The sequence below is a fragment of the Argentina anserina genome, chromosome 5 (genome assembly GCF_933775445.1).
Source record: "Argentina anserina chromosome 5, drPotAnse1.1, whole genome shotgun sequence".
In the NCBI taxonomy this organism is placed as follows: Eukaryota; Viridiplantae; Streptophyta; class Magnoliopsida; order Rosales; family Rosaceae; genus Argentina; species Argentina anserina.
In genome coordinates this window covers 2,792,920-2,817,620 of record NC_065876.1, presented here as the reverse complement: position 1 = coordinate 2,817,620, position 24,701 = coordinate 2,792,920, and the positions used below count along the sequence as shown (strand labels likewise).

Here is a 24,701-nt window from a genome sequence, read left to right as displayed (position 1 = left end):
TTTACTCCAAATCCATACTCATACCCAGGACTTAAGACCTTGGCCCAAGTCCAAATTCGAGCAAGCCTTCATGTTGGCACCCTAGTAGATGTCACCGCCGACAGCTGATTCCAACCATCTCAATCGCAAGATGCCATCATCCTCCTCCGATTGGTCACGGCCTAACTAACGTCGTTTGCTTGATCTTTTTTTTAGAAGGCAGAGTAGCCGCCATCTCCATGAATTCCAAATCGATACAACCCGATCTGGGTTTGACCACCCAAGAGGTCTTGCTTGCACCACCACAGCCTAGGAAAGCACTCCTCTGAGACCATGGTGTTGCCATCTCTTTGTTGCTAGGTTGGGCAAGCATGGAGCGCGCCGCCGATATAGGAAAAGTTTTCGTGTTGCCATGGTACTCCGCAAGAGTCGGAGCATAGGTGTAGGGAATAATATTACGAGGAGTACGTACATACCCGGTTGAGTAATTATTATGTGTATCCGCCACACTACGGGTACTGTCATGTGGTGTACATAATTAATTATATTACGTCATGATATAATTAACATATACGCGGTGAAAATGACAAAAATTTATTTACATATAAGAACCAATCAGAAACAACAGTAAAAAATTGACCAATAACATAAAAGAGATATGCCACATAAGATATATATAATAATTTCTCCACGGGTTTTTGTCATTGCAATACAGAGATATTTTGATGCGCTAGCTAATAATATTAACCTACCCAACAACTTCTCTGAACTTAATTGCTTAGTTATTGTTAGAATTATATACATCAAATTGGCGTATGTTTCATTATCTAATTGCTGAGCCACCTACCTCTGGTGTAAGTCAACTCGAGCATTGCTAATTAAGAAACTAAACCCATATGCCACTTGAAATTATATATAACTAGCTTACAACTACTTACTTACCAGTCTTCATATTTTCAATTTTTCATAGATCACGAACCTTTTTGCATGCATGCCAGCTAGGTCTTGTTACTTTCAGCACAAGTATATACGTATATCTCTAGAGTATCGATCAGCTCCATTTAGAAGCAGCATACGTACGGTTAATTACCAGGAGGCGATAGAATGGCAGTTATCAACAGATCGAGAGAGATGACATCTCTTGTAAAAGTTGTAATTTTGTTGACTTGATCATCATCTCGCACTCTCGCAGAGAGAGACGCGCGATTGATTCAGTTTAGAGTTAGCAGCTGATATATAAGGTCTCTAGCTAGCTTGTATATTTGCGCGTTCAGTAGCTCTGTTTCTGAATCTAACGCGTGCCCCATAATTAAGCCTTGATCCCCTATATGTACGTACCTGACTTGGAGTAAAAAAACGAATTTCATGTATGTCATCTGCGCTTGAATCTATTAGATGATCTCACCCCATTTTATACGTTGGATCAGAGGACATACATGTGCCAATTCAACTCATCTCAAGTCGTTAGTTAGTATTGGAAGTTTTTTTTTTAAATATGACAAATTGTCCTTAATTTATTGAAATTAAGTCAATCGGAAGCTGCCATGCATATACATGGGCGTCTTGTATATGATTTATCTGTAAAATTATCTAGGGTTTTGACTTTAGACATCTAAATATTGGAATACCGGAAAATATAATCAAAATAAGTAATAGAGAATTTTGATCAAAGTAATTGAATTTGATGACTCCAGTGCACTCACTTGTCATGAACATATAAGTTACTAACATATAATTTCTCCTGATGGTAATAAGTTACTATATACTTTCAAATATATACGAGTGTATGTGATAATATGTGATCATTAATGGGTATATTCCAATTCTCCATTTTGGTTTTCTGGCCAATAATCCGTTTTCCAAATCAAGACAGCGAAGCTCTACATGAAGACTAAAATTACTTAAGCCCTAGACGGCTAGGCTGTTAGGACAAGTCCACCTTAATCCTACCCTAATCTCTTTTGCACGGCCCATCTGGCCCAATCACTTAGTTTGGCTGTATTCTGTTGTAATGACGTACTGGTATGACGATATCAAACGTCCCTTTCTCTTTTGTCTAGAACCCTGCAAGTTTCCTCGCCCTCCTCCACCCCTACATGAGCAAGACTCGGATTTGAGTTTCCTATACGAACATATTTGGATGTGTTTGGGGACTGCTTGAAGTCCATGGAAGCAGATGCGGAGGCCGCGAGGAACAAGATGATCCGATCAAAAAAAAGAAAAATTCAGGGAATGGAGGTATGAAAAAAATATATTACAAGGCCAGGAAGGTGGTTTCCCGGTACCAGCAGGACTCTAATTTTCAGTCACTTCACGATCAGATTTCTGATGTTTTCGCCGAGTGCTTGAGATCAGACATGGAATGCTTGAAGCAGCATCGGAGAAACAAGATAAGCCTCGCGGCAAAATGGTGTCCTTCCCTTGACTCCTCCTTTGACAAGGCCACTTTGCTATGCGAAAGCATCGCCGGCCAGGAAGGTTTTTCCGCGAGAATTGTACCCTGAATATGAAGGACTAGAGGAAGCACACTATGCTTACAGAGTGAGAGATAGGCTGAGGAAGGAGGTTTATGTGCCGTTGAGGAGGGCATTGGAGTTACCGGAACTATATATGACTGATAAAGAGTGGAATTCACTTCCTTACAATAGGGTGGCCTCCGTGGCAATGAATCTCTACAAAGAAAGGTTCTTCGAAAAGGACTCTGAGAGGTTTAAGAAATATTTAGAGGATGTGAATGGAGGGAAGGCCAAGATTGCGGCTGGTGCTTTGCTTTCACATGAGATCATAGCCTCTCTGAAAGATGAAGATGGTGGGGAAGTGGGTGAGCTTCAGTGGAAGAGAATGGTAGAGGACTTGGCGGAGCTTGGTGGAGCTTGGCAAGCTGAGGAATTGCGTGGCAGTGTTTGACGTGTCCGGTAGTACGAGTGGGCCTCCTATGGAGGTGTGTGTGGCTTTGGGGCTGTTGGTGCATGTCAGAATTGAGTGAAGAACCCTGGAAAGGAAAGGTGATCACTTTCAGCCAGGACCCTCTGATGCATTTGATTCAAGGGGAGGATCTTCGCTCCAAGTGTGAGTTTGTGGAGAATAGGGATTGGGGGATGAACACTGATTTCCAAAAGGTGTTTGATCAGATTCTCCAAGTGGCTGTAGATGGGAACTTGAAGCCGGAGCAGATGATAAGGCGGGTGTATGTGTTCAGCGACATGGAGTTTGATCAGGCTTCAGGTTATGGCCATGAAATGTATGGGTATGGAAATTATGGACGGAATGAATATCCATATCCAGCTGGGCGGTTCGGAAGGAATGATGTTCCACGACGATGGGAGACTGACTATGAGGTGATACAGAGGAAGTTTAGGGAGAGAGGGTATGGGGATGCGGTGCCTCAGATAGTGTTTTGGAATCTGAGAGACTCGACATCGACGCCAGTGGTGGCAACACAACCGGGGGTGGCGCTGCTGAGTGGCTTCTCTAAGAATGCCCTCAAGTTGTTTTTGGATGATGATGGCCAAATTCAGCCGGACCGTGTCATGGAAAAAGCTATCTCTGGGAAAGAGTATCAGTATCTAGTTGTTGTGGATTAATTTGTCATCGTAATTATCATTTATGATCTAGTTTCATGTTTCTTAAATTACCGATTTCGTTGTTTTTGTTCATTTGTAGACTTCAGACATCATTTTTAGAGTCATTAAGATAGACTGAACTGCTCTTCTTAGACTTTTTAAAAGGGTTTGGTATGTAATGCTCTGCTTTTTTTTTCTCTGTTGTTCTGTTTTTTAGGGTTTGTGCGACTCACTTCTGTGTTTCTAATGTGAATTCTGCATGTAAGTTGATGACATTTGACAAATTTATCTTGGTAATTTGCTATTGATGGATCTATAATTAGCTTGGAAGGAAGAAGGGTGTTTAGTTACCTGTGTTGGATCTATAATTGCTTTTGTTTGATACTTTTTTCATTGATGACTTTATTAACCGACGGCTTGTGAAGATTTATTTAAGAGTTGCTTTTGATAATTGATACATATGCTCGAATGGACACAGATAATTTCAGATATCTTGCACATATTTCAAGTGCTTTGTTTGACAGATTACTCTTCATGAACTCTCTAAGTTTGGCTCCCACCCGGCCAATAACATGCTTGCATGTACATAATTTCTGAAGATTGGTAAAGAATGGATCAACTTTGGTTTTTGAAGTTGGAAATTATTTTGACATGATGTATGCCCTCAATCTATGCATAGATCGATGTAATTCATCGATCTTCTTATTCACCCCTCCTCTTTTCCTAATTACTTATCCAGGAAGAACGAATTGATGGGATACTAAGCAACAGACTGATCGACGCACACATTTCAGCAAATTGATCGTTGCAGAGTTAGAGCTTGCAAATGCACTTAATCATCAACAGTTCTTTCCATAACAAAATCAAAAGAGAACTAGGACTGAGACTGATCGATATCATTTCGTTCACTTGGGTTAGCCATCAATTCTGATATATTAATTATAGAGTACTATAGAGGCAATCCTGATTCCAATCCTATAATCAACTCTGGTCTATTATAGATTCATAGTACCATAGGAAACCATGAGTTCCAAGCCTATAATCATCTAGCTAGCTAGATTGCTAATAACTTGACAATACAATTCCACTACCAATTATACAGTGGATGAAAGAAAGATCGAATTCAATTCAGATTACTCCGATCCACAACAAGATTGTTATCGCAAATCAAATACGATACTGAGATGAATTCTCAGTAAAATCTTTTGTTGAATAAATTGACGTGAACTGAAATCAAGTCGCCGGATTGCACCAGTATTTCTAATAATCAACCTAATTCCGGCCTTGTTCTTTCATGAAACGGTCATTGATAATATAGATAGAAGTCCTTAAGATTTAATTGCAATTCCAGTTGGCTAGACAAGTCAATTGCCATAGAATAGTCGATTGAGAAAAGAAAAAGAAAAAAGAAAAGGCTAAAGAAAAAGAAATCAGACCGACTCGAGCAAAATAAACCGACTTGGAAAGCAAGTAACAGTGGGCCCACTTCTTGAGCGCCAAGTAACGCACACTCGTATATAAACCCAGACGACGTCGCTCTCCTCCTCAACTACTCACTCCAAACCTCAAATCAATCGAAATCAAATCCCAAAACCCTAACCCCCAAAATCACAATGGCTTTTCTCATCGGACCTCCATCTCTCAGGCAATCCCCAACCCCATCGGCCCAAACCCCCTCCGGCGACCCATTCGTCGACCTCTTGGTCGCCGATTTCAACAACCTGGCTCAGGCTCCACCGCCCAGGCCCCAAATGGGCTTCACCGAGAACGGCTCCGCCACATTCGTCACCACCGGCGATCCTTGCCTCGACCTCTTCTTCCACGTCGTCCCCGACACTCCGGCGTCGTATCTGAACCAGCAGCTCCCAAAGGCCTGGGCCCACGACGCCCTCACCACCCTCAAGCTGATCTGTAACCTCCGCGGCGTACGCGGCACCGGAAAGTCCGACAAAGAAGGGTTCTACACGGCGGCGTTCTGGCTCCACAAGCACCACCCCAAAACCCTAGCCTGCAACGTCGCGTCCCTCGCCGACTTCGGCTACTTCAAGGACCTGCCGGAGATTCTGTACCGCCTTCTCGAAGGCGAAGACGTGAGGAAGAGGCAGAAGTCCGATTGGACGATGAGGAAGTCCGGCGGGGGAAAAACTCACCGCACGGCGGCGCTTCCGTTTTTCAGGCGAGGCCGCGGCGGCGGGAAGAGGCTCAGGGGTACCGGCCCCAGGGGAGGCAATAACAACAAGAGCCGTGTGCCTAGGGAGGTTAGGGTGTTGAATTCGATGGAGAGGGCAAAATCGGAAAAGGAAAAGGCCTCTGTTTTGAGGAAGGAGAAGTTCGCAGCCATGGCCAAGAAGGCAGTGGAGAGGTACCAGCGTGACCCGGACTACAGATTCTTGCACGAAAGGGTTTCGGATCTTTTCGCAGAGTGTTTGAAGTCTGATATGGAGAATCTGAAGGCTAATCAGACCAAGAAGATCACTCTTGCGGCGAAATGGTGTCCTTCCTTGGACTCGTCTTTCGATCGCGCTACTCTGCTGTGTGAGAGCATTGCAAGGAAGGTTTTCGCTAAAGAATCGTACCCGGAGTATGAAGGAGTTGAGGACGCGCATTATGCTTATAGAGTACGAGACCGGTTGAGGAAGGAGGTGTTGGTGCCGCTGAGGATAGTGTTGGATCTGCCGGAGGTTTACATGGGGGCTAATCTGTGGGGGGCGATTCCTTACAATAGAGTGGCGTCTGTCGCGATGAAGCTGTATAAGGACAAGTTCTTGAAGCATGATGAGGAGAGGTTTAAGAAGTATTTGGAGGATGTGAAGGCTGGGAAGACTACCATTGCGGCCGGCGCGCTGCTTCCGCATGAGATCATTGCCTCACTGAATGATGGGGATGGGGATGGTGGGGAGGTCGCCGAGCTTCAATGGAAGAGAGTGGTGGAGGATTTGTTGAAGGAGGGGAAGATGAAGAACTGCTTGGCTGTGTGTGATGTGTCGGGAAGTATGAATGGGATTCCTATGGAGGTGTGTGTTGCTTTGGGGATGTTGGTGGCTGAATTGAATGAGGAGCCGTGGAAAGGGAAGGTGATCACATTCAGTGCCAATCCTCAGCTTCACTTGATACAAGGAAATGATTTGAGCTCCAAGTCTGAGTTTGTGAAGCAAATGGATTGGGGAGGCAACACTGATTTTCAGAAAGTGTTTGATCTGATCCTCCAAGTTGCTGTGAAGGGGAATTTGAAGCCGGAGCAAATGATCAAGAGGGTGTTTGTTTTCAGTGACATGGAGTTTGATCAGGCTTCAGGTTATGGTCATGGAATGTATGGAGGATATGGAATGTATGGAGGGTATGGAGGGTACGGAAGGAATGATGTTCCAAGGGGTTGGGAGACGGACTATGAGGTGATTCAAAGGAAGTACAGGGAGAAAGGGTATGGCGATGCAGTACCACAGATAGTTTTTTGGAATCTGAGGGACTCGAAGGCGACCCCGGTGCCTGGGACTCAACCAGGAGTGGCGCTACTGAGTGGCTTCTCCAAGAATTTGCTCAAGCTGTTCTTGGATAATGATGGGGAGATTCGCCCTGACACAACCATGCAAGCAGCAATCTCGGGACCTGAATATCAGAAGTTGGTTGTGCTGGATTGAGTAGTCGGATGATCACCATCTTTTAGGCCCAAAAAAAAGTAGCAGAAGTAGTGTAGCTAGTAGCAGTACTGTAGTTTCATTTGAAGAAAATTGAAAGTGCAATGAAAAATATCTTTTTTCTTTTTTTTTATCCCTTGTTTCTGCAATTTGGCTTTGTTTGCATCTTCAATTTGCTCTATCTTGTGAATGATCATAACTCTTCGTTAACAGGAATGATAATCTACAGTAGTCATATCATATATAGCTACAGCACATGTATGTTCTTTACAGTAGTACTTGCTATTAAGGTTCTGGATATATGATTTTGTTTTTGTTTTCTCGTTTGGTTGATTCTGCAGGGCTTCTGATAGCACTGTGATCTGCTGTATCATAGGGATCGATGCTTCTAATGTGCCTCATGGAAAGGTTACACCTCAACTCAAACTGAAATTTTGCATGTATTGTTTCCATAAGTATTAGAATGAATATTACTTTTCATTACCAACAGTCTGTGCTCTAGTGCGATCTGTATGCTTTCTGATCATCATTGTTATATGCTGATTGTCCTCCACTGTTAGTCCCTAGAGTTTTGATTATTCCATTGACCGAATAGGGTAAAAGAGACGTACCTTATTACGTAAAACTGTAGTTGATCTTAAATGGTTTTGCTTTTTTAATCCTGTATTTCACCACCTTATGATTCAGCTCATGCAATGAGAAGTTGTAGAAAAAGCATATATGGAATGGGATTTCTTTAGCTCAAGATGGTATCTGATAATGGTTGAGTGAATTTGATTAGGAATTTAGGATACGTGGTATGTTTTTGCTATGGGAAGCCTAGCTAGTATATCTTCTGGAATATTGGTGGTGTAAGTATTATAGCTGATTACCTGTTAGGCTGTTGAATATTATCATTGGAATCAGTTGTGACATCAGCTAGAATTTACTGTATGAAAATCAAATACTTTTGCTATTGGATGTTGTTAGTCTGTGGCCATCTAATAGTGAAATCACATATTTCTGTGGATAAATTATGACTAGTATTGATTTGCTTTACCATTTTGAGAAGTTATAGTGCAGTGCCTAGCTTTTTGTATCATGACCAAGTCTTGTAAAACCTTCTGAAATAGACAAAAAATTTCTACTTCTGATGGTTGAATAAGCTTACAGTGTGTTGTTGGTGTAAGTACGTAAGAACAATTGAAGATCATCATTTCTTGTTCTCTTGAGAAGAGTAAGATGTATCTTTTGGAAAGGTCATATATTAATCAATGCACCACTCAGTGACGGCCTGCCCTGCTCACCCAGGGAGATGATCGATCATGTTGTGGCAGATAGGTCTGTTGCTGTTTTGTTTATGTTTCTGCATTTTTGAATTGCTTTCATATATCTTTGATAATTTTCAGGGCCAGTATGACATATAGAAGTATCCAAAGTGAATATATATGTACTCATCATAATCTGTTTCTGTAATGCAAAAATTACATGAGATGCACAAGTCAGTTTGATTCCAAATTTCCCAATTAGTTTCTTCAATAGAGCTTTCAATTATTAGATTTTGTTGACAATCTTCAGTAGGACATCTTTTTTTCTTAGTTAATGGATAAACTTCATTAAAGCCTGGATAAACCAATCAAGAAATAACAACAACCGAAGAACGAGAGTAAAAAAAAGAAGATAACAAAAACAAAAGTCTAGAATAATAGAGGCTCTTTGAGACCATCACTTATGAGAACATGAACAAGAGAGGTAAGGGGTCTGCCAACCCAGTCCGAAGAACTCAATCTCGTCATCGCAAGCTTTGCTGCTTCCCTTGGAACCCAGTTCCACTCTACCAGTGAAAAACATGTTGTCAACTGCCTAGTCTTCCTAATTATCAAGCTAAATCTCCAATTACAGTCTAAGGAAGGGTTCATTAAAGCGTCCATGACCTCAAGACAATCACCCTTCACCACAATCGAAGACAACTTAGCATGAGTAGCCAATTGAAGGCCTCTGACCTGAGGCTGTGCTTCAACCTCCACCACCGAATTGTGAGATCTAAGAAGGCTAGCATCAACAATTGACTCACCACTTTGATCTCTGATTATAATCTTCATCCCACTATTACTGTTACCCTTCTTCCAAGCAACATCAACATTTACTTTTGCCAAAAAAGGGGGGGAGTGTGGCCTCCAATTCTTGATAGCATCAGTAATGAGCCTAATTTCACCCGAATGCCCCTCTGTTTTCATGAGACTCAGTCCAACTTGTAAAATTCCTCTTAATGTTGCAGATTATTGCTATCGGATTTGGCACCACCTTTCTCATAACAATGATGCATCTTTGGTTCCAAATTTCAAGAAGATGAAAACAAAATCATCATGAAAATATCTTCATGATCACTATAAAGAGAAGAGGTACACTTATGAACCGCCAAGAGCCACTCATCAAGAGTTGCGATTTTTTCGTTTGCTGACAATTACCCCATGAGACCTCCAAACCACACATTAGAAGTCCAAGGGCAGAGCAATAAACTATACTCCACCAATTCCTCATGTTCACCACAAATACTACAAGTAGGCACTGAGACAATCTTTCTCCTGTAAATATTTCAACCAGTTGCGAGGCTATTACTTAAAGCTTTCCAAAGAAAATTTGAGACTTTTAGGGTAATTTTAGGCAACCAAGTCAACTTCCAGGCCTGTGTGTTGATGGAGTGAGAAGATGGGGCCTTCGAATTATCAACCGTCCTAATCTGCTCGGAGTAGATTTGTCTATACCCACTCTTAACAGAGAATGAGCCTTTTTGCTTTTTGGCCACACAAGTACATCATTATCCTTTTCACCACCTATTGGAATAGCTTTGATGGCCTAAATATCACTCGCATTTACAAACGGCACAAGATGCTCAATAATCCAGTTTTTATTATCATCAATAATCTCTTCCACCGCTAGCGGAGTGAATCTATTGGAGGTGTTGATAAGGATGATTAATCCACCACAATCATTCAGAACCCACCTATCCGACCAAACCTCGATGCTCTTGCCATTACCAACTCTCCACATTGCATTCTTGTCAATAGTTTCTCTTCCTGCAAGAAGAGGATTCCAAATCCATGAAGGTCTAGATCTCTTTTTTGCCCTTAAGAAGCTGGAATGAGGAAAATATCTTACTTTTAAAATTTTGCACCACAACGCATTTGGATTCCGAGTCAAACGCCAACACTGTTTACCAAGAAGTGCCTTGTTGTAAGCTTGCTGATTCTTAAACCCCATGCCACCATCAAACTTGCTTTTGCATAGAGGATTTCAATTCTTCCAATGCACCTTAGTCTTTGAATCATTGAATCCCCACCAGAAGTTTGAGATATCCGAATCAAGAGCCCTACACAAGGAAATTGGAAGGAGAAAGATCGACATCGGATAAGCAGGGATGGCCATAGCAACCGCTTTGATCAACACTTCTCTACCAGTTTGAGATAAGACATTAGCTCTTCATCCCCCCCCCCCCCCAGCTTTTGTCCAACCCTCTCCCTAATATAGGCTATGGCATTATGTTTTGAGTTACCCCAGATTGTAGGCAAGCCGAGGTAAATCCCAGGTTGTGTTGCTATTGGGATCTGAAGAACTTCCCCAACCATACATCGGATCTCCATCAGAGTGTTCTTAGAGAAGAAGATTGAGGACTTCTGAAAATTTATGGCTTGTCCAGAGGCAGCACAATACGAGTCAAGAATCTTTTTCAGGACTCTACAATCATCAGCCGTGGCCTTAGTAAACAAGATTGTGTCATCCGCAAACATCAAGTGAGAAAGACCCGGACATGTAGGGCTTAATTTCATCGGGCTTAATTTCCAGAGGAGAAAGTCTATTCTTTAATCTACTTGCAGTGCATGGTTCAATGGTTCATCTTCTGTTGTCAGAGTTTATATTGCAAGTCACCACTATTGCTTTCATTTTCACTGAATATTTTGCAGGGCCAAGTACCTATAAGCTCCCCATTCCGGTCAGAAATTGAAGAGAGTGAAAAAAAAAAAGGGATTGAAGGAACATTAGCACCATTCATAATCATATTTTAGCAAGTTCTCTTGTGAAATTCATATTACATACCCATCTTCAAAGACCTAAACATTCTTGATTTGGGTAAAAACAGTGCGTCTGTTTCCACTTTTCAGGATAAAATTCTTCTTCAAGGAGACATTGGGGTAAATTGCGAGTTCCTTAAAGTTGAGTGTAAAAATTGCAAACACCTAGAAATAATGGGGCAAAAACGTAATAAATTAAATGTATATATATGTATATATATATATCTCTTTTTTTCGCTAGAGTCATTCGGTAACTTTCAACTCGAAGTTTTTGATGAATTAAACATGAAGAAAGCTCAGCACAGACTATAAACTCTCCCAAATCAAAAGCTCAGATCCGTTTCTCATTTTCTCCGGTGCTGAAATTCTCAGGGAACGCCACCACCTCTCTCGGCGGCTCCGATCGCTGAAACGACTCGCCTTAGAGAGAAAGATCCGAAGTCGCGAAAATGGAAGGTGGATCCGATAGAGACAAATCGAACTCGTCGTCGTCTCCCATCCCCGTCGTCTCCAATTTCTGGAAAGGTATGGCTGTAAATTGTTTGCGGTTCTAGGAAAACGAGTGTTTGATAGCTCAATTTGTATGAGAAATCGTTAGCTTTTACTTCTGTTCATTGCGTATTGCTGTTGTTACTGTCACATTTTCATTCTGATTGTTGAAGTGAATTTTTAGCTTGCGTAGTTTGATTATGTATACACGTAGAAATCTACGTATGCGCGCTTTATTTTGATGATGTTTGTAGAAACTGCAGAGGTAGTGTTTGTAAGCTAGTAGTGAGTGTGGAAACTAATGGAGCATTGGGGACGAAGCTTTAAAAGTATTCAGGATTAGTTTTGGTTTGTTGAACTCGAATGATGTCGTATTGTTTAAACTAGCAAAATGAGGGATATCATTGTGAGTGCTTTTTGTTAATGGTGTTTTTTGCTTACAGAGTTTGATTTGGAGAAGGAGAAAAGTGTACTGGATGAGCAAGGGCTTAGGATAGCTGAGAATCAGGAGAACAGCCAGAAAAATAGGCGGAAGCTTGCAGAGAGCACTAGAGGTTTGCCATTTTATCTTCTATAATTGTTTGATTTGTATTCGGTTGGAAGGGCTACGTCCGATTTTATAACCTGCATTCCACATTACATCATGAAAAACATGTTTCTAAATCAAGAATTTGGGTTGCCAAACAGATTTCAAGAAAGCTTCACCGGAGGATAAGCTAAGTCTCTTCAATTCTTTACTCAAGGGTTACCAGGAGGAAGTTGATAATCTTACCAAGAGAGCCAAATTTGGAGAAAATGCTTTTCTTAACATCTATCAAAAGCTTTACGAGGCTCCAGATCCGTATCTTGCTCTTGCTTCAATTGCTGTAAGTACCAGCATTCTTAATTTAGAGTTCCATGACATCAAATTCTAAATGTTTTTATCATATAATACATTAGGGGTCTCGATACGTAATGATAAACTGAAAACAGGAAGGATCAAATTATAGACTTCATTTTTGAATGCACGTTGTATATTGTCTGGTTGCCTCCTGTGCACTCCTTATTGTGGCAGTATGCTGTGTCTATGATTTAGTAGTGAATTTTATTCATCTCCCGCAGGAGCAAGTTCTTAAATTGTCTGAGCTAGAATCTGAGAATAGAAAGATGAAAGTTGAGCTTGAGGAATTCAGGACAGAAGCAACTCATCTAAAGAATCAGCAGGCAACAATAAGAAGACTGGAAGAGCGTAACCGTCAGTTAGAGCAGCAGGTGAGCAGTTTTTAGTATCTTTTTAAATTCAGAAAAGCAATACTATACGCTCATATTGATTTGAAGTTTTACAGTCTCTCAATATGGCTTTTTTTTTGGTGCAATTTTCGATGTGGTTAGATGGAGGATAAAGTTAAAGAAATTGTGGAGATAAAGCAACGGAGTTTCGCAGAAGAGAACCAGAAAGTACTTGAGGTCCTGACTGAGAGGTAATTTTCTGCACATATTTAAATCTACAAAACTATGTTATGATGCTGCATATAATCTTTCTGAATGGATTTTGTGTGTGCCTGTTGACGCCATATTGAATGTATTTTCTTCTTTTCATTTCTCTATTTGGAAATGAAATTTATGTCTTTTCTTGTGTATCTTGATCTATGATCTCTCCACTCTATACAGAGAACAAATGTTGCAGGATCAATTGCGACAGGCTAAAGACAGTGTTTTCAATATGCAGAAATTGCACGAGCTTGCTCAAAGCCAATTGTTTGAGCTTCGTGCTCAGTCAGGTCAGTCCATTGTTCCCACATATTTTCTCTAAAGCTTCTTTAGTGCGCGTGTATGCGCAACCACGAGCGTGTATGCTTCTATACATGTTTATTGAGAAGGTCCAATGGTATGAACTTTATGGCTTATCTTTCTCCGCCACTTTTCATGTGGCATCTCACATTCTTCCTAAAATTTTCAGAGGAAGAGAAGGCCACCAAGCAATCTGAGGTCAATCTTCTTATGGATGAAGTTGAACGGGCTCAGACACGGCTTCTTAGTCTTGAGATGGAGAAGGTGCGTCCAATGCTTTTCAATGACAAAGATTTTTCTCTGTTCACAGTTCACCTTTTATGAGGGTATAGTTTTCAGTGATAGTGAGGCAAGATTGGATCATACTTTCTAGTTTTTTATTGCTTGTAAATTTTCATGGTACTGGTATTGGTTTTCCGATTTACGGTCCTGTATCAGTCAATTCTGCAATATGACTTTTTTTTTCATTGAACAATTTTGCAGGGACATTTGCGATCCAAGTTGCAGTCCGCTAATGTAGAAACTGATAATAAGAAAAGGTGACAGCCTTCAAAAATCATACTTCGTGCATGATCCTAGAAATTTTGGTTCAATTTACTTTACTTTTCTTGGAATTGGTAATTGCTTTATACCATGAACCATTTAAATAGGGAGAAACCATGTTTACGGAATTGTCACCTGAGTATGTTACTTACAGCTGTGGTGTTAGAGTCGTAATGCTATTGTAATATGCTGAATTTAGAACTCATCTGGAATTAAAACAATGGACAAGAGCGTTGTGGAAGTAACTAAATAAATGAGTATCTCTGCTATTCTTGTTTGGGTTTTTCCCTGGATCTATACCTGGGTTATATGTTTATGATAATTTTGATAATGTTCTTCTCCTCTATTGGAGCTGTAGACAGATTAGTTTTGTTGTTTAATTTAATTTATTTTTCAATTTGCTCTGCGCAGTGATTTTTTAGAGGTCCATACAGATTATTTTTGTTTTGATTGGGATCTATTATTTATTTTATATTGTTTCATCTGCACAGTGATAACTTAGATTCAAATAGCATCCTTGAGAATTCTTTAAGTGCCAAAGAGAAGATCATAGCTGAACTCAACATGGAACTTCACAATATTGAAACCACCCTATCAAATGAAAGAGAGGAGCACTTGAATGAGATCAAGAAGTTAAATATACTGCTCAGTGAAAAGGTAAATTTACCTTCTTGCATACTTGTTCTTCAGCTGAACCTACTGTTAGGGTAGGTGGAATTCCGCTCCTTGTGTCCTTTTCCTTTAATACATAGGCTTGGTTTTTAGCGATGTGATACCATAGACAAATAGAAAGGGTAAAGAAAAACAGTGCTGGTACAATTGGCAAGCTTGTCTCATATGTTCAGTATCTTATATACCAAGGCTTTGTAACTTCTATAATTTACTTCTCTATCTGCCTTGTAAATTCAGGAAGCTTCTCTTGAGGAGATGAAGAAAGAGCTTCAAGCAAGGCCAACAACAAAACTGGTTGATGATTTGCGTAAAAAAGTGAAGATTTTGCAGGTAATACAATATTTTCTCTACATATTTAGCTGAGAAGTTGAATGCTATGCTTAGTTCATTTCTAGTTGCATGTTTAGAGTGTCATCAAAAGCTATGAAATCTTTGGTGACTATTTAGTTAAATTTAGACTTTTCGTTGATGCTGTTTAGAATTATTAAAAATACTGTATACTGTGGACAATGTCAATGAATGAATAACCACTTAAATTTTTTATTCATTTTATAATTATATAAGGCAACTAAAACTTCATCTATCATAAACTCATCCATGGCTAAATTATTTATTATAATATTACCTGGTTCTACTTTTTACGTCCCATCCATATTGGTTGTAATTACTTCATTACTTGTATCTTTCTTTTTATCTCTTGTCTTTCTGCTGCTCTCTTGCATCTTGTTTGCTTTCATTGAACTCCTAACTATTCTGTAAACATTATCTTCATTTCTTTGGCCCAAACAATTTTGCGTCAGAACTAAACAATGTGATGAATTTATAGGCAGTGGGTTATAATTCAATTGAGGCTGAAGATTGGGAAGTTGCTACAAGTGGGGAAGAGATGAGCAAAATGGAGTCTCTTCTTCTTGATAAGAATCGAAAAATGGAGCACCAACTCACACAATTGAAGGTATGAAGCTTGTCCAGTGAAGCCTGTTCTTATTTTAGTTCTGTATTTTTTTTCTTTTTCAAAAAACTTCTGGTTACATGCACATGCACGTGCCCTAATAAGTCTGGCTCTTCAGGATTTTGTAATGAACTTTATATAGAGAAGATAATGTCTTGGTGGGGGGTCTGTGATTAGGTTATTGAATATTTCACTGAGCCTGATGTACTTTTGTTTTGTGCTGCTTTCAGGTGCAACTCTCAGAAAAGTCATCTCTATTGGAAAAGGCTGATGGAGAAATATCAGAACTTGCAGAGAAGGTTAATGAACAAAAAAGGTTAATACAGAAGCTAGAGGATGATATACTGAAGGTGAGCATCAAAATAAGTGTTTATTTTTGCCTTCCACAAATAGAGGCATATTGATTTAACGTGTTTAGCATCATTGTGTATCTGACATATTTAGTGTTTGCAACAATGACAAGTGGAGTTGCCCTTGATTTCATAAACATGCAAATCAACATTCTAAGGATGTACTTGCACAGACAACAAAACTTCTAGGTTCACCTACCATTATTCTTAAAATTTGAATCTTGTCTGCTGCAGGGCTATAGCTCCAAGGATAAAAAAGGAAATTTATTTGAGGACTGGGATCTGTCTGAGGGTAGGAGCACAGAGCTATCAGAGGTACTCCTTCTCTCTTGCATCTCTTTCTCATTCATGATATCTATCTTTCATTCTTTTTCTATCACAACTTTTCCCTTTCTTTTATTCAACAAGCAGTGTTGGAATTAAGAGCCAAAGAGTTATATGAATCCATATTTTGTGGCTGCAATGATGCAATTTCTAGGCATAGATACTGCACGGCTTCTTACTCTTCTTGGTTTTGCAATTTGGCTCCAAATTATGTTTCATTCATAATAGCCTTTCTGAATCAGAATGCAGAACAAAAGCAGGTTTCCTCAGACCAAGACCAAAGCTCAATGCTCAAGGTTATCTGCAATCAGCGAGATCGATTCAGGGCACGCTTGAGAGAGACGGAAGAAGTTTGTCTTTTATTTTGAAACACTCAAAATTGCTTTGATTTTTTATCATCTTTACTTATATCTAATCAATTCAATTTGCTGACTGTTATTGTATGTACTAGGAAATCAGACAGTTGAAGGAAAAAATAGGAGCTCTAACTGGGGAACTGGAAAGGACAAAAGCTGATAATGTCAAGCTGTATGGAAAGATTCGCTATGTTCAGGACTACAGTCTTGAAAAAGTAGTGTCGAGGGGATCAAGGAAGGTGATACATATGGCACTTTATTCTTTTCAAAATGTGCATTTAGCTTGTTAAGATATTTTCTAGCTAGCTATTTTCTTAGTCCAACAGACTTTTGTCCTGTGTGTTGTATATGTTTGTTTTTCATCAAGAAAAATATGTGAAATGGCAATTTTGCTAATACTTGTTTCTTTTTGTGGTATATTTCAGCAAGCGGAGGATCTTGAAAGTGGCTTCTCCTCGGATGTTGAATCTAAGTACAAGAAGATCTATGAGGACGACATAAATCCTTTCGCAGCATTCTCGAAAAAGGTTTTGCAATGTTTACTTCCTGGTGAAACTTTGAAGTTTCTTAGCAAATATTCGTTTCAGTAGTATTTTCCTTCTGCTTTCTTTTGTTTGTTAGCAATCATGAATTAATCTATTTCTGTACTCAGGAAAGGGATCAAAGGTACAAGGAATTGGGTTTCAGGGACAGAATTACTCTTAGCAGTGGACGTTTTCTTCTTGGCAACAAGTAAGAATACATAGTCTTAGCTTCAACTACTCGATCTTTTGTAGTCGCTGTTCCGTTTTTATTTCTTCATTTCATAGTGTGAATTTGTCTCTGGACGCTAAAAATGTAAGCTTGACAATGATTTTAGTCGTCAGGTTTATTTGTGCCTGAATCTGTTAAGGCTGAAAGAGTGTCTCTCGTCTAGTATCTACTAATTGCCTTTTCTTGAACTCTCTTGAACTCAGAAGAAACATACTCCACTTCTATAATTTAAGAGTGTTATATATGGTTGCAGGTACGCTCGGGGTTTCGCATTTTTCTACACCATTGGATTGCATATACTGGTGTTCACCTGTCTCTACCGAATGTCAGCTCTGAGTTATCTCAGGTATGCTCTGTTCTGATGTGTTAACCATGACATTACTTGTTAGTCTTTTTGCTTATATCATTTTGGTTTCCTCTGTTTTGCAGCAATGGTCAGGAGGATATCCTCGTGGGGGACACAACTCAGAATCTCCCACATGCACACGCTCTCTAAGCTTTGTGACATTCTGAAGCTCTGCAGAATGTATATACATCATAAAAGACCGATTCAGGCAGCGTTTTGGCTTCTTTTTTAAATTTTCCCGTCACTCATTAGCTGTAAAGCCTGTCGTGTAAAATTAGAGATATATAGGGACATATCAAGTCGATCCCATTCAGATGGCCATATTTTCTGTTGGAATGGTTGAGTTCTCAACCTTATATCGGCCTGCTGCTTTCAATCTTTGGGTCAATTTTCCTGCTTCTGGCTTGATAACTATTCTGCGTTTAAGACCCTAGAAAATTATAAGCAAACATGAAAGAAACTGGACCAATAATAATTGTCACGAAACTGGACCAATTCTTTAGCCCACGACTTGTCGTTTGTTGAGCTGAAGGCCTCACCTTCTGTACTTTGAAACCTCAAAGTGCAACTGAGAGGCTATCCCCAGTCGTCATCTTCCTCGAAAAGTCTTTATGTCTATACTTTTCAAACACTCAAGCAACTCTTTTGCTTCTTATAACTCTTCTTTACAAACCAATCAAATATGGGTATGAGCGTCGCCGCTTCTATATCCTCCATCGCCACCGTTCGCTTCCCCGGTTGCCGCCGCCGCCGCTGCTTTCGCGCCTCACCATCTCTCTCGCTTCGAATAATGGCTCAATTCTCCTCCTCCTCCTCCGCCACTTCTCCGCTGCCTTCGACCTCCGGCGCGGCTCCCGTCGAAGCCAAGAAACCGCCCAAGCTGCCCTGGCTCATAGTCGGACTCGGAAATCCCGGCAAGATGTACAGCAGCACCCGCCACAATGTCCGTACGACGCCTCATTTTTTTCTCATCTGCTGTAATTGATTGTGTTGTTGACTATTTTAGTAAACGGTGCCGTTTTGTTCTTCAGGTGGGTTTTGCGATGGTGGATGCTATAGCTGAATCTGAAGGGATAGCTTTGAGCAGTGTTAACTTCAGAGCCCTTATTGGAAAAGGTTCATATTTTATTATCAAATTCACATCATTTTGTTTTTTACAACACCATGTAGGATCTAAGAATTGCCCATTTCTATTGCCTTTGTTCTGAAAGCTAGCTTCTGTGGATGTAGTTACTCAGATAGGTATGTTGTATCGGAGGAATTATAATAGGCTTGGGATAAATTTGCAAGAGAAACGTGTCTACTGTTTTGAATACTAACAACCTATTATCCAATCTAAAGTATACATCGACATATCTTTTTACAACAGATATTGCCCTTCAATCCTTCATAAGATCTTATGGATTACAACTTAAAAATAATGTTACATGTTCCACTTTTACCTCATACCTATCTGTTATGCAAATTATAGTTTTGCTTGTTTCTGATTGCAGGCTTTATTGGGGATGCCCCGGTTATATTTGCGAAACCGCAAACTTACATGAATAAAAGTGGTGAGTCTGTAAGTAAGCTATCTCATGAGTTGTCTTGATTCGTGAACATGTTTTTTTGATGGATTTTTGATGCTTGAACTCTTTCCTGAAGGTTGGAGCCATTGTGTCGTATTACAAAATACCATTGCAGCAAGTACTTGTGGTATATCTTCTCTTCCTTGTTGACTTGATCTTTACATTACAGTATCTTCTATCGTACTCTTTCTTCTTCCCTCATCTTCTTTTGAGCCATAATGTGCTTCTGTTTCATTATAATGTTCAGATCTTTGATGATCTGGATCTTCCTTTTGCGAAATTGCGGCTGTTGCCAAAAGGAGGACATGGAGGACAAAATGGGTAATTAACACATACTTATTCCTGTTATAGTCTAATTGTATTAAATTTGACTCAAATATCTTAGATGAAATCTAATCAAATGGAAGCAAATCCACCACAGACCACTCACTTAATGAATGACTACTTTGATCTCTGCTGCAATGCCAGATACATATAAGTCTCTTGCACACAACAGAAAATTTTCTAGACTATGATCATCGTCCTGTCAGGACTAAAATGTGGTAGATAATGTAAAAACTTTAAAACTTTTTGTCTCCAGAACAACTTTTGTGACTAGAAAGATCCTGTAGTCTGGATGGTGGATGTTGAATCCCTGTGTTTAAATGACATGCTGCGTTGCATGTATTTGCTTATCTATTTTTTGTTTATCTTGTTGATTTTCAGATATTCCGAGTGCCAGGCTAAGAGATCCTCTGTTATCATCAATATTTGAGAGAGTCAGAATGAGCCCTTAACATCAATTGATTTCCTTATTTGCTTTTTGTGGCAGGATGAGGAGTATAATTGATCATTTTAAAGGAAGCCGTGACTTCCCACGTTTGAGAATCGGTACCTACCTAGAGCACTAGAATGTCTTTCCAAAATACTTTTTTGTTTTCTTACCGAGTTGGTAATCTCTTTATAATTTTTTTTTATAAAAAAAATGGTGAAATCTGTGTAGGTATTGGCCGGCCTCCTGGGAAAATGAACCCGTCCAACTTTGTTCTTCGTCCCTTTAATAAGCAAGAACGCGAAGAGGTTTGTAAATAAACTTTCTGATGCATCATTTGGAAGAATCATGGCTTGACAATAATTGGAGCCTGACAGTTCTTCGTATATGATTTTCAGTTAGATTTTACATTTCAACATGGCACAGACGCGGTGCGGATTCTTTTGCTTGAAGGGTTTAACAAAGCGGCAACATTTGTTAACACAGCCAAACCCTTGGAGCAATGTGGTTAATTTCCTTTCAGGTTGCAAGCTTTGGTTACCATGAGAAGCAGAATTTTACATTTATACTTCTCTGTTTAGTAAATCATCATCCATTTCATCATTCGTTTAGGAGTATTTATCTCCACCATGCTACACTCAAGTTTATCTGTTTATACGTATACCATTTGGGTATCTGCAAGCTTTTAGATTCTTTGAAAGAAGCTGCAGCTATACTTAATAATATGTTAGAACAACAGAAACCCTATGACAGGTTCTCTTCATATTTTTGCCTTACCTTACTGGCTTCAGCAATTTATATCATCTTTATGAACATGTATAACATTTATCTTTGTAACATTATAGACCTCATATCATTGTATCAGGAAATTACCCGAGTATTGCTCTATCGTTTGTAGCTCTCCACGGGATGTGAAGTATATTAAGCAGAGTGGTTGCAATGAATTATGGCAATCCCTTTTCATTTAACTTTGAACTAAATTGATTAATATGAGAGTGACATTTTAGTTGGCTCATCAAATCATTTGGGTCGTCTCCATGCGTGATTGATTGATCTGTAGCAACAACCAGAAATCCCGACTGTTTTAGAGTGCATTTTGAATCTTTGATGCAAGTATTTCATTTTACATGGTGTTATCTAAGTCAAAGTGAGCCTTATTAGTGTTACCGAGAAGGGAGGAAAGTCAGGGCTGTTAATACAAGTTGCAAATGTTATTCTAGTCACAGATTTTAGCTTCTCTGTTTTACCCCGTTTTATTCCAAAATTTGAATTTTAAATGTTCTTGACTTGCAAGTTACAACTCACCACATTTACCAGATCATTCGGTAAAGAAACCTTCCTACTGCTTGGCCTTCGTAATATATAAATAGGTTGACCTATTTCTCGGTGATTTAAATCAAAGCAATACTCAACTATTTTAAATTTAACCATGTCAAAGAATCTTCTGAATCGTAATTGGTCTACAGTTTAGGTTTTGTGGTTGGATGAGTTTATATACAAATTATTGTGCACCAAAATTGAAGGAACATGGGCATAGATCGATAAAGGACTAGGGGTGCTATAACATTTCTGCGTCGACTTTGCGACCCTCTCATAAGTGCAGAAGGTAGCTCAAGTTAATGATTGACCCAAATTTTGTGGCATTCAATTGTTGCGCACTGCTCATCTTGTGTAGACGTGCTTCCAAACTGCAGTGATATCAGAGTAATTACGATCCCATTCAAAGTTGTAATGATATTTTAGTACAAACATCTAAACTACTATACATTAACATTGTGACGTGACATCTACTAGTTATCTGATTCCACACCCCTCCATTTTTTTTCTTTGGTCACACATGCTCTTGAAAGCTATCGATAAGTTTGTGGGAACCTCAAAGCTGGGCTGGGAAGCAGAGAAGTAGCGCAACGGCCCAATAAGAAGAAGCAAGATGTGCCGACAATCACGGGCCTGGGCCCACAAGTCTAACTTTTAGCTCCTACTTACTTAGGTTGTTGTTCACTCTCAGAGTGGCCCCTACTCTCCATGTGATCTCTGCTCCACCGGCGAAAATGAAAGACAGCGGCCTATTTCGTAATTTACCCCCGCCCAAAGTTTGAAAAACCTCACATGCAAACATGAAACACCCACACAGAAACAAATACCATGGCACGAGTCACACATGCAACCCTTTGTTTTGTAACGTATTTTCGTTAACTTATTAGCCTCACCCCGCCCTCAATTTTGGACTTGCTGTGTGCTATGTGATTACAGAAAAAAATTATTATATGTATGGGTACATAGGCTATGACATATCTAGTTAATATTATTAGTCTAATTTTTACCTTACGTATATTTACTATACTATAAAATGATATAATAAACTTGGTACACAATAATTATTCTGATTACAGTTACGAGTTACATTTATGATCCACCAGAAACCCATAAAGTTATGAGTGGAGCGGTCGTGTCACATGTCGTATGAGTTTGTCCGCAAGTCCTGTTCTTGGTTAGATAGCTCGACTAACATGGTTGAGTTTTACAGTGAAACAGTAGATATTCAGATTAATAAAGTGATCTGACTATTTTACTACGTACCACTAACCTGAATTGCGGTGAAAATGTATAGAGTTAATGGATAGGCCACATTCATTCTCTTATCCATTTCAGTTATAGATAAACATCAATATTATTTTATAAACCTATGTTATGTATGTAGAATGCAACTAGATACGTAAATAATAAATGTACCTTCTTCATTTCAGTTTATGAGGAATAAATAGGTACATATTAGGACCCAAGCTTTCAAACCCTATTCAAAAGATATGACCTAAACCATATTCCAAGCTTAATTCCTACTACTTTTCACCTGTGTTCTTACTTTAACTACAGTAGTTTTTAACACTTATTTGGAGAGAAGCCGACACGGTTGTTTGCAATGTCGTAGCTGACACGTGTCCCCTGCTGCTGGACATTTCCGATGATAGACAGAGCCGACGATGTCGGAGCGAAGGCGAAGCAGAAAGTGCCGGACTTATCCACCGGAATCAAGTAGTTTTTGGCGGGGAGAGCCAAGCTTTTTCCTCCTGAAAACAAAAACGACACCGTTGGGACCCGCACGCTGGTTCTTCCCGCGAGATTGTAACACGTGTCGAACAGCGCGAAATTAGCGGCCGAGGGCAAGTCCGGAGTGAGCCTCTTGAACGCGTCGCGTAAACCGTTGTACGCCGCCGTCTGCAGCCGAGTGATGGCGGTGCCGGAGTCAACGATGATTCCGCCGTTTCCGGCCTCGTCCATCTGAAAAATCGACGGAGGAATCGACACTGGCCGGCCGCCGACGCTGAACCCGGTGAGCCCGACGTAGTAAAAAGTATCGACCTTCCTGTTCTTCAGCAGCGGCGCAATGACGGAGTCGCCGGGCGCAGGGGAGTTGAACTCGAGTGTGGACGACGCGCTGGAGTCGCGGTTGACGAGGCAGTACGAAATCGACGTGGCCTTAACTTGCGAGGGAAGCGAGAGAGTTCCTCCGCCGAGTCCGAGAAGCCCGGCCGCCCCGACGAACAGTCCCTCGTTATCGTGGCCGCATCCCAGCGCGACGGTCTTGATCGCGCTCCCGAACGACATAGTTTCAGAGACGAAGTCGCCGACGGTGTAGGAGCCGTCGCCGTAGGCGACCTGGTAGAGGCACTTGTCGTTGCGGCAGGCGGAGACGTGGAGAGCGGCGCATTGCGGGGCGTCGCAGGTGAGCTGGCGGAAGGTGGAGGATCCGGTCGGGTTGAAAACCGGGTCGGACTGCTGGTAACAGTCGGTGCAAGGCTGGCATTGGAGCCAGTTGACGTCACTCCCGGTGTCGAGCACCATGTAGAACTGCCTCGCCGGGCTGCCGACGCCGACGCGCGTGAAATACTCGCCGCTTCCCAAGCTGATGCCGGAGGTGACCGGAGTGGACAGGGCCTCGGGTCGGATCTCAGAAGTCTGCATGGGCTCCAGATCCGCCCGGTCCACTCCCTGCAACGCGAGCTGGAGCTTAATATTGAGCGAGTTGACTCGGGCTGAGTCGCGGGCGAGGCGGGAGAGGACTAACGACTTGTAGTCGCTGTGGTGGGAGTTGGAGATGGACTCACGGGGGTGGAGCTGGAGAGTGATAAGCGGCGAAACCGAGGAGGAGTTGAGCGGCGCTTCTTGGGCCTCTTGGAGGTCCAGAGGCTCGAGGGTTTTGGGGTCGAAGGAGATGACGTCATGGGCCTGGGAGAGAGAATCGGCGACGTCGAGGGTAGTGGTGGAGGGGTCTGATAGTAGGGTGGTGCGGGAGAGAGTGGTGAGGATGAGAGATGAGAAGGTGAAGGTGAAGAGGAAGAGGAAGAAGGAGGAGGGAGCCATTGGAGATGAGATCTCGGAGGAGAGTGAGGAAGTGGGGTGGGAAGTGAGGGTTGGGCTTTTTATTAAGGAGGAGGAAGAAGAAGAAGAGAGCATTGAAGTGGAAAGTGGGGTAAGGGAGGGACCCAGAGGGGGAGGGGGTTGGGGTTTACGTTTTTGTGGAAAATCTAAGATGGTTGGTGTGGTAGTATGTACGTAGCCGGATTCGTCATTGTTTTACTTGATTTGGGTGCCCAGGGAGA

At 40.9% G+C, this 24,701-nt stretch overlaps 4 protein-coding genes and 1 pseudogene across 5 annotated transcripts; 4 read left to right on the top strand and 1 right to left on the bottom strand.

The window, feature by feature from the left end:
• Nucleotides 1-2,219: 2,219 nt before the first annotated feature.
• LOC126794068 (uncharacterized) lies at nucleotides 2,220-3,563 on the top strand (annotated as a pseudogene).
• Nucleotides 3,564-5,107: 1,544 nt separating this feature from the next.
• LOC126794309 (uncharacterized) lies at nucleotides 5,108-7,274 on the top strand. The gene has a single exon (XM_050520985.1). The coding sequence runs from the start codon at nucleotides 5,156-5,158 to the stop codon at nucleotides 7,178-7,180; it is 2,025 nt and encodes a 674-aa protein (XP_050376942.1). The 5' UTR covers nucleotides 5,108-5,155; the 3' UTR covers nucleotides 7,181-7,274.
• A 4,213-nt stretch (nucleotides 7,275-11,487) lies between these two features.
• LOC126794308 (protein CASP) lies at nucleotides 11,488-18,117 on the top strand. The gene is made up of 19 exons (XM_050520984.1): nucleotides 11,488-11,751; nucleotides 12,159-12,269; nucleotides 12,403-12,581; nucleotides 12,817-12,966; nucleotides 13,087-13,175; nucleotides 13,366-13,475; nucleotides 13,655-13,749; nucleotides 13,969-14,024; nucleotides 14,520-14,685; nucleotides 14,938-15,030; nucleotides 15,527-15,655; nucleotides 15,883-16,002; nucleotides 16,237-16,317; nucleotides 16,569-16,676; nucleotides 16,778-16,921; nucleotides 17,108-17,209; nucleotides 17,335-17,414; nucleotides 17,689-17,781; nucleotides 17,865-18,117. The coding sequence occupies exons 1-19, from the start codon at nucleotides 11,676-11,678 to the stop codon at nucleotides 17,929-17,931; spliced, it is 2,049 nt and encodes a 682-aa protein (XP_050376941.1). The 5' UTR covers nucleotides 11,488-11,675; the 3' UTR covers nucleotides 17,932-18,117.
• A 123-nt stretch (nucleotides 18,118-18,240) lies between these two features.
• Nucleotides 18,241-21,052, top strand: LOC126794318 (peptidyl-tRNA hydrolase, mitochondrial-like). 2 transcript variants are annotated; one of them, XM_050520995.1, is made up of 8 exons: nucleotides 18,241-18,724; nucleotides 18,813-18,897; nucleotides 19,275-19,342; nucleotides 19,426-19,476; nucleotides 19,597-19,670; nucleotides 20,161-20,222; nucleotides 20,320-20,408; nucleotides 20,499-21,052. In XM_050520995.1, exons 1-8 carry the CDS (start codon nucleotides 18,464-18,466, stop codon nucleotides 20,610-20,612), a joined length of 804 nt encoding a protein of 267 aa, XP_050376952.1. In that variant the 5' UTR covers nucleotides 18,241-18,463; the 3' UTR covers nucleotides 20,613-21,052. The 2 variants fall into 2 exon arrangements, with proteins under 2 accessions (XP_050376952.1, XP_050376953.1); XM_050520996.1 differs by having other exon boundaries at nucleotides 18,251-18,724; nucleotides 20,161-20,219; nucleotides 20,332-20,408; nucleotides 20,499-21,045.
• A 1,765-nt stretch (nucleotides 21,053-22,817) lies between these two features.
• LOC126794314 (protein ASPARTIC PROTEASE IN GUARD CELL 1) lies at nucleotides 22,818-24,491 on the bottom strand. The gene has a single exon (XM_050520991.1). It carries the CDS (start codon nucleotides 24,460-24,462, stop codon nucleotides 22,981-22,983), a length of 1,482 nt encoding a protein of 493 aa, XP_050376948.1. The 5' UTR covers nucleotides 24,463-24,491; the 3' UTR covers nucleotides 22,818-22,980.
• Nucleotides 24,492-24,701: the final 210 nt, after the last annotated feature.

What these genes read in the sequence shown, in the direction of transcription:
- LOC126794309 (XM_050520985.1), top strand. Translation starts at nt 5,156, where the DNA reads ATGGCTTTTCTCATCGGACCTCCATCTCTCAGGCAATCCCCAACCCCA.
- LOC126794308 (XM_050520984.1), top strand. Translation starts at nt 11,676, where the DNA reads ATGGAAGGTGGATCCGATAGAGACAAATCGAACTCGTCGTCGTCTCCC. An exon ending in TTAGTCTTGAGATGGAGAAG is followed by an intron (nt 13,750 to 13,968) that starts GTGCGTCCAATG and finishes ACAATTTTGCAG; the next exon opens with GGACATTTGCGATCCAAGTT. An exon ending in TCGCAGCATTCTCGAAAAAG is followed by an intron (nt 17,210 to 17,334) that starts GTTTTGCAATGT and finishes TTCTGTACTCAG; the next exon opens with GAAAGGGATCAAAGGTACAA.
- LOC126794318 (XM_050520995.1), top strand. Translation starts at nt 18,464, where the DNA reads ATGGGTATGAGCGTCGCCGCTTCTATATCCTCCATCGCCACCGTTCGC. An exon ending in CAGAGCCCTTATTGGAAAAG is followed by an intron (nt 18,898 to 19,274) that starts GTTCATATTTTA and finishes TTCTGATTGCAG; the next exon opens with GCTTTATTGGGGATGCCCCG. An exon ending in CCCACGTTTGAGAATCGGTA is followed by an intron (nt 20,223 to 20,319) that starts CCTACCTAGAGC and finishes AAAAAAATGGTG; the next exon opens with AAATCTGTGTAGGTATTGGC.
- LOC126794314 (XM_050520991.1), bottom strand. Translation starts at nt 24,462, where the DNA reads ATGGCTCCCTCCTCCTTCTTCCTCTTCCTCTTCACCTTCACCTTCTCA.